Source organism: Miscanthus floridulus, chromosome 6 (assembly GCF_019320115.1).
Source record: "Miscanthus floridulus cultivar M001 chromosome 6, ASM1932011v1, whole genome shotgun sequence".
NCBI classification, from domain to species: domain Eukaryota; kingdom Viridiplantae; phylum Streptophyta; class Magnoliopsida; order Poales; family Poaceae; genus Miscanthus; species Miscanthus floridulus.
Window position 1 is genome coordinate 89588485 of NC_089585.1, and position 8688 is coordinate 89597172.

Consider the following 8688-nt stretch of genomic DNA (forward strand, 5'->3'; position numbering starts at 1 on the left):
TTGTATATCAGCACCGGCTTATCAAACCTATGAATATTCAGGACAATGGAAAGGAAAAGAATCAAACTGGGTCACGGACGACTGAAACAATTGTAGAATGAAAATGACATGGATATTTGGCACAGAAATCTCGTATAGTACAGCTAAATACCTAATTGTTTTAACTGACATTCCTCATTAGCTGGGCAAGCGCGAGCGCGACGAACTAGAACACAGAGTACAGGAAGCCGATCACATTCATGGCCTCCTAGTACCCTATCATGTGAGTAAAAGGAATCAAGGGGGGTTTTCTTAGCGCGTACCTAGCGGTGAACCTAGAACAAATTAGAGGGGTGCGCTTCTCTGATAGGTGTGAAAATTTAAGATACAACTATGGTAAAAATGTAACCCAAGTAGTGATTTTTCTTTTTTTTGGGTGGGAGGGGGGGGAGCGACTATGTAGCTTCGCCACTGCATGTATCGGAACTGTGTGCAGTTGTTATAGGAGTCACGAGTCCAGCTCTTGCGGGTGTCGGCAGCGACCACGCCAAGCATGGCAAGGCAGAGCCCCGCGACCGCACTCTTGGCCAGCAGCATGGCATGCCGCATCGCTACTGCCCGACGCTTGCGTGATAGGAATAGGATGGTGGGCACCGCACGGTCGCCCAATCTGACCTGTGCATAAGCCGGGGCCGGAGGAGCCAGAGCGAGAGAGGGAAGCAGAGTTAGATCCGGTGTCGTGACAAGCGCAGGCGGTGGGGCCACTGCAGGCTGCTGGCGCTGCAGCAGTGGCGGTGGATCAGGGCGAGCGGGACACGGCGGTGCGGTCACTGCTCCATGAGTACCAACCTCAGGTTGCTCTACCGCCACCGTAGAATGTAATTAAAAAATCGGTATACTATAAAAGTATAAGTAATGAAGAATCTAGTGATAGTTATTTAGTATTATAAATGTTGTTACTTTATTATATAAATTTAGTTACATTTGAGATGCATTGACTATTGAGAAAGTTAAAATGACTTATAATTTAATCCATTCATGTGTAGCACTTCGCACCGGGCCACCCGCCCACCCTGGCCGACACCCACTTCGACCCGTCTCGGACCCTCGGCGTCTCTCACGTCTCACCAGTCACCACGCGCGGACATGCTGCAAACAGTCCTCCGCCCGGCGTCCTAGCAGCTATAACCCCATCCCCACCGTGTTTCCTCCGTCAGTTCGCTGCAACAAGTCGACAGCGCCTGCCAGTGACGGAGCCGGACACCTTTTCTAGCTAGGGCGAATATTATACATGACCTAAACATAAAACGCACACAAAAACGAACCCATACACTCCCTCCACCCCTTTTTAGTGTCGTTCTCGATTCCCGGAAAGTCAAACTTATTCAACTTTAACTAAATATATATTAAAAATATTAATATTTATGGTATATAATTATTATTATTGGAAAGATTGTTAAATTTATTTTCATAATAAATTTATTTGAAGATATAATATTTTCTACCAACCTAGCTAAACTCTAAAAAGTTTGATGGATATGTTCCGTAGCGACACTTATATATAGGGATATAGAGAGTAGTTTACAAAGGGTACCCGACCATCATGAATCACCAAAACACAGTGCTTTTCTGTTGACTGCAATTGTTTAAAGTCCAAACTCATCAGACAGACAGACACTACCAAGGAACGGGGCGCTTTGCCGGCTTCCGTCATTCTGTGCCTCCGGTTGTCTGCAAGGGCGGTGGGCTTTGGCCTGTGGGGGGCATAGCTGCGTAGGTCACTGTGGTCAAATTAACAAACAGCCAAGGTGCATCCATCAACCTTTTCTGCCTCTCGCGACGTCTTCGGTGCTCCGTGACTACACCGCCGGTAGCTGGGGCGGCTGCCCCATGTCGCCGCTAGGGTGGCTCCGCCACTGGGGCCCGCCTCCCGACGCCCCAAGCGGCCAAGCCCCCAATCGCTCCTCCTCCGATTCCCACCCAAGAAGGCGCAGGGGCAGAGCAGGGTTCGCCACCAGCAGATGCAGGAGCAGGGTTCGCCGCCAGCAGATGCAGGAGCAGGGTTCGCCGCCAGTAGATGCAGGAGCTCGGCGGATCCACATCGTTGGCCAGCCGATCCTCTACAGAAGGTGCTCCGCTGCTCCTCCCGTAGTCCTGCTCCCCCATATTTTGATTTCTTTGGCTGCGAATCGACTCATGGGGACGAGGGCGGGGATGGGGATACGACGAGGCCATGGCCATCGAGGTCCATCTACCACAACGACGCCACTGCGTTTCCATGGCCACCGTGGTTTCGCTGAATCAGTGGTCCCAAACGTCATTTTGGAGTCGTTATTTCTCCACAACGCGCGCTCAAGTAGAAGTAGCCATCGCCATCGGCATTCCGCTCAGGCGTTTAATTTTGTCCACAGAAGCCGCGCTCAGCCGTTATTGGGCGTCTCTTTCTCTCGCTGAAACAATTGCACGTGTCCTGTTGCTAGTAAACTGGACAGCGGGCGGGGCAGCTCAAGAGTCGAACGAGACGAGAGAGAGAAAGGGAGGGAGGGCCGCATCGCATCCATCCGTCCGGAGATAAGAGAGGAGAAGATGAGCAGCTGACTTTGCCTCCCCTGTTATAAAAAGGAGGCGGGGGCAGGGAAGCCGTCCATAGATTCCTCCGCCTCGTCAGTCATCACTCCTTGAGAACCAGAAGGCCACCCACCCTCCAAGGTCCGTCCCCTGCCCCCCTCCTCCTCCTCCTCCTCCCTCATGCTCAGCACCATTATCCTCACAGCACACACAGTAATCTCTCCGTCAATCCCTCCGTTTTCTTTTCCTCTGTTGTTGCCATCAGTAGCCTGTAGCTTCTACTTTCTCCTTGTGTTGTGTTGTACTATGCTGGTGCAAAGAAGATCCCTGTTCCCCCTTTTAGATCACCTTTGTGCATGCTTTTCTTGTGGTCCGTGGGCGAGGCCAAAAATTGCATCAATGCCCCCCTTCTCTCTCTCTCTCTCTCTCTCTCTCTCTCTCTCTCTACCCCCTCATGCTGCATCACGATCAAGAGTATGCAAGTTGGTCTTTCTAGGGATGGCGAACTGACCGACGGTTTTATGGTTATTCATCCTGCAGGACATGGCGGAAGCCGTCGAGCGCTTGAAGAGCGGGTTCAACAAGTTCAAGACCGAGGTCTATGAGTAAGTCATGTCTCTACTCAGAGCTGTCGCTTTCTTCTGCAGCCCCGCGTTTGGTTTAGTCGTTTCAGTTTCCAACCCTACGGTGCTTGCTTTTTTTTCGGGAATTCTGAGAGACCCCGTTGATTTTTTTTTTTCGCAGCAAGAAGCCGGAGCTGTTTGAGCCTCTCAAGGCCGGCCAGTCCCCCAAGGTATGCGCTACTACCATACTGCCTTCTCTTCTCAGCTCTCCCTTGTACGCCGCTAAGTTTTTCGTCTCTAGCGACTCCGGCCGGCCGGTTGGCCGGTTATTCTGTCGTACTCGTAGGTGCTGGTGCTTCCGTGATCCTCAGCACAGATCTGGATGGTTAATTAGGCGAAACCGCGTTCTGTAATTTCGGATTTAACGTGGGACTCTGGGCAACGCCCGACTGGCCCACAGATTTGGTAGTAGCACTTGCTGCCTGGTTGCCCAGCTGTCCAGATTGAGGCAAGCTCTGCTCAGAGAATTGTATCGCTGCTAGTACTAGGCTGTAGCTCATCAGCATCCCTGCATTGCATTCCCAGCTGCAATAACCCTGCTGCACTATTCATCGTCCACCCTGTGTCCCTGGGTGCGCACGCAGCCTTTGCGCCGGTAACGAGGTCAAAGTTGCAGTAGACAAAAGGAAACGGATTGTCCTAATTGCACGGCTTAAAACTGATAGTGACAGCTTGTCGCCATTATATTAGCGGCCAATGGGCAAGTAGTCTGCTGGATATACATATATAACTAGTCCTATAATTGTTTTGTACAAGTCTGCCCCATCCATAAGGCACAAGCTTCAACTTTGGCACTACTAGTAGTCATGTCATAGCGCAAAGAAATGTTGTAGTGGGATACATAGACGCATGCAAAGCAAAATCCTTCACAGCTCCCACCGGCCACCACTGTGGCGGGCACTAACATGCGCTCCGCGAGTGCTAACCCATGTGCTGCTTCTGGTGATTTGCATTTGGTTGGTAAATTATTGAGATGCCGCCATCCCTATATAGGCTCACTTTGCAGATGACGGATATAGTTATTGTTAGTATATTGATTTTCCTTCAGTTAACTAGTATAACCTGGTGCCAGAATCTTGCAAGTACAGAGTTTATTGTTTTCATTTATGGGAGTCTTGAGCTGGCATCGATCCCATGCTCCTAATTAGTAATTACTTCATGCATGCTTTTGCGTGGTGTAGCTAGCTGGTTCTACTAGTTTTCCTACCCATAAAATTTACTACAGTAGTAGTCAAATATTCTTTGTAGTAAAAGGAGAAGATAGAAGCAGTCTAATTTGGCCTACTCGGCCTGTGGAAAACAAAGAACTACTCTGTACATTTGAAGTATAATGGTCACTTCCACCTGCTAGCCGTGTTGAATTCTTTTTTGAACTATAATGGTCACTTCCATCATTACATTTGAACGCCAGCAACAGATGGTGGTGACCAGCCATTTCAGATGTCTCATCATTTTGATTTTTGTTTGACACTCACATACCATACATAACACAAAGAGACGTGAACCCCAAGTCTCCTTGGCTTACCTTATGATAGAACAGAGAGAATGCAAGGGGAGCCATGTACTAGATAAGAACAGGTGTGTATTAGCATTCATCATTCCATGGCTAATGTGTGGTCCAGCCATGATTGAGCACAGGCCCACCATTCACCTCACGGGATTCTTTCTTCATCGTCAGTATGGTAGAGAAGTAGTTGGTTTGGACGTGTCCTCTCTCCTCTCCTCTCACACACCTTGCAAAAGTTAGGCGCATAATTGTTGGGCAGGAGGGCCTATTGGCTGTTGCTTTAGCATTGAGAACACTGTGTAGTCGCATCCATACCTCACTGGCCATGCCGATCCTCGAGAAAATATGCTTTCCTACACTACAGATGTCTCAAAGTATACAAAAAAAACAGTGGAAGATGATTGCATTACGCCACGGGTCCTAATTGCCTTTGTATCCCCGGGCCCCTTTCCAAATCATGGCATCCCAAGTGTGAGCTAATCCAAGCCAGAACAAATATTCCAGCGTCCTGCCTCCTGAGGGCTTCCCCAATGCAGTGGCTTTAGAAGTAGCCCCAAAATCCATATAGGATCGGATGTCATGCTGTACAAAAAGTAGGTGCTCTAGAGTTATCATAGTTACCTGCAGAAGCTACGTATGCTTAGGAAGAGAAGGTGGTCCATAAAAAAAAGAGAGAGATAGAATAAAAGTGACATATATGAAAGAAAAAAAAGGCACTTTTGACATCATAAGTAGTGATAGTTTGCATTGTGTGAATAGTAGTCTCAATCGTCTATGTAGACTACTTTATTTGTACTTAAACCACTAAAATTGTTAGCCTCCATTGCTCATGCCCTGAAGTCCTGATGGCTGATGGATGCTGCTCTTGCCGTCAAGCTTACTTTGCAGTGCTGATTTGGACACCCACGTCCCTGGGCCACATAAACCCGTTACATGAAATTCGTTATCGGTTCATTCACTTATGCATATATGCAGCCTCCCTTTTGCGTGCCAACTTGGCCGGGAATATTCTTGCTTGGCCGCCGGGAATAGGATGGATCCGCGTGTTGTTCCTTGACTACTTTTATCTGCCCCGGGAGCACACGGAAATCAGCCTAGAATATCCTCGTCGCAGCTAGTACTAGTAGCCCGGAAGGAACCTTCCTGCAGCCTGGATTTTCTCCATCCTGCCCCTGTAAAAAGAGCACTGGAACAAAGACAGGCGGGTCAAAACTCAAAAGTTGCTGCCTTTTGGTTCTGGGTGCCAGCTTGCAAATCCACCACAGCCAGAATCGTGTAGTACTCCACTGATCAGGCCGATCTGCCTCCCTGCTTATCGATAAGAGCCGTGGGAACTGGACTGATTTTGCGGGCTCCCTCCCTCTTTTCGCCGACCTCTGATGGTGATTTTCCTCTGCTGCATGCAGTACATGGTGTTCGCCTGCGCTGACTCCCGGGTGTGCCCGTCGGTGACCCTGGGCCTACAGCCCGGTGAGGCCTTCACCGTCCGCAACATCGCCGCCATGGTCCCAGCCTACGACAAGGTACGCGTACACACTGACCGTCGCAATGGACGTCTATTTTTTCTATCCCGGGCGGGCCATTGACGGACGACTAACATGGTTGCCTTTCGTCTTCGCCAACTGCAGACCAAGTACACCGGCATCGGGTCTGCCATTGAGTACGCCGTGTGCGCCCTCAAGGTGGAGGTCCTCGTGGTCATTGGCCACAGCTGCTGCGGTGGCATCAGGGCGCTTCTCTCCCTCCAGGATGGCGCACCTGACAACTTGTAAGTCGTCACCGTAAAATATATACAAGTTTGATTCAGATAAAAAAAAAAACTGGTGTCTCGTGTCATGAATTTGATCCCAGCATGTTGTCTGTTGGTTTGGTGGTGTGTACCCAGCCACTTCGTTGAGGACTGGGTCAGGATCGGCTTCCCTGCCAAGGTGAAGGTGAAGAAAGAGCACGCCTCGGTGCCGTTCGATGACCAATGCTCCATCCTGGAGAAGGTATACACCGTACACGCTCGAGCAGTCGTTGTCTGAATAGATTGATTTTGCTCATCAAAGGATCTTGTATTTCTTAATGTTTGTGCAGGAGGCTGTGAACGTGTCCCTCGAGAACCTCAAGACCTATCCCTTCGTCAAGGAAGGGCTGGCCAACGGGACCCTCAAGCTGGTCGGCGGCCACTACAACTTCGTGAAAGGGGAGTTCCACACATGGGAAATTAAGAGCTAAGCCACCCGGCCGCCCGCTTAACAACTCCTACACCATCATAAATATATATACTACATACCTACCGATATGCACCCGATCGATGTGAATGCGTGGAGTACTACCTGCATATGTTTTCAGCATGCAGCTACATACATATATACCGGATCACCCAATGTGAATGTAATAAGCAATATCATTTTCTACCGCTTTTATTTCTAACGCCGAGCTTTCATGTCTATGTAATATATTATATGATGAGTAATTTGACCGCCCTGTGGTCAAAAGACATCAGCTATAATCCTTTTTTCGCAATATTATTATGAAGCGTTTACCTTTTTCTACTGCCTTGTGATGCTCATCTTGTCTGTCTCTCTATGAAATGCTGATATATGACACCATTTTATGTGAGGTCGATTCAAATTTATTCTTCATATGTTTTTTTTTTCATGCATATGCACCATATACTCCTTAACGGAGCAAGTATTATCAAAAAAAGAAGACGACCTGAAGGAACGAGAAAAAATGATTCTCAACAATGAGGAAAAGCTCAATCTCCAGCAATATTAACGCATACAAGCGGGTGTATTATGCTTACAAAAGGAAGGCGAACAAACTATAATAATAATTCAAAAGCTCAGATCGGCCTCGCCAGACGCCCAGGACACCGGAGAAGAAGGTGAGGGGTGGTGTAGGAGAGGGGGAGGGAGGAGGGGTTGCGACGGTTGCCCTTTTTGGGGGGGCCGCCACGGACTGCCGTCACCGCGCGTTGGAGGGGCAATGACAGTGTTCGGAGTGGAGGCCGGGAGGAGGGGGGGGGGGGGGGGGGCCTAGCGGCGCCAGCGGGTGACCCCCTGAGTCAGGGGGAAGGAGAGCAAGGAACGGGATGAAGGGGATGTCTCTCGCTGCCGCGTTGTCATTCACCACACTATGTTATTACTTATTACAACAAATGTTACCTCACCCCGAATGCATCTAACGCAAAATAAAACTAAGGGGGTGTTTAGATCCAACAGCCATGCCACCAAATCTTTTGGTGCTAAAGTTTTGGCATTATGACTTGAGGCTTAGGTGTTTAGATCCATAGCAAAACTTTAGCACCATATAAATAGAAGACTGATTTGCCCTCATTTAATGGTTGATTTGCCCTGGCCGTCGTCCAACGGTCGACGTGGGAGGCCACATAGCCGTCATAGTGCGTGCCGGCCAGCCACCGTCGCCCGCACCTGCGCTAGACGAAGCGGCTCCGCTTGCCGCAGAATCAGCGAGGGGAGCGTGGATCCAAACCCTGCGCGCCCCGCCGTTGAGGCCCGAGGAAGAGGCGCCCCATCCGCTACCACGATGCCGTGCCCGACGCACCCGCATCAGCGCAGCAGATCAGGCAAGAGGGAGCGCGGATCCGCCCCTGGGACGCCCGGATCCGGCCCACCACCGTCCAGCCATCTGGCTCCAGCGGCACCTTCACCCGAGTGCCGCTGCTTGACGCCATGGGAGGCTCCTCCATCTTGGGCCCTTCCAGATCCGGCCACAGGGCTGTCGGATCCGGTGGAATGCTGGGAGCACGCCACCGCCGGTCACCACGCCATGGTCTTCACCAGAAGGGAAGAGAAAGAGAGGAGAAAGAGAATGGCCCCATCGCCGTCATCCTTGCTGTTGCACGGGCTTCCGGCAGCCTACTTTGGCGGCGGCGAGGGGCGAGAAGCGGTGGGGACGGCCCGATGGCGGGGGAGGAGGAGCGCCACCTGAGTCGCCCAGGAGAGCGACCTGCGCTCTGCAGTATCACCGACGGGTGGGTGGGTGCAGGGGTAGTGGGCG

The 8688-nt window shown here is 50.5% G+C and overlaps 1 protein-coding gene across 2 annotated transcripts in view; it reads left to right on the forward strand.

The window, feature by feature from the left end:
• Positions 1-7217, forward strand: part of LOC136456285 (carbonic anhydrase, chloroplastic-like) — a 53283-nt gene extending 46066 nt beyond the window's left edge. For both annotated transcript variants that reach the window (XM_066456088.1, XM_066456090.1), the window contains 2 exons: positions 6563-6668; positions 6757-7217. In XM_066456088.1, the coding sequence (XP_066312185.1) occupies positions 6563-6668; positions 6757-6897 (247 nt within the window). In that variant the 3' untranslated portion in view covers positions 6898-7217. The remainder of the gene's footprint in view (positions 1-6562; positions 6669-6756) is intronic.
• Positions 7218-8688: the final 1471 nt, after the last annotated feature.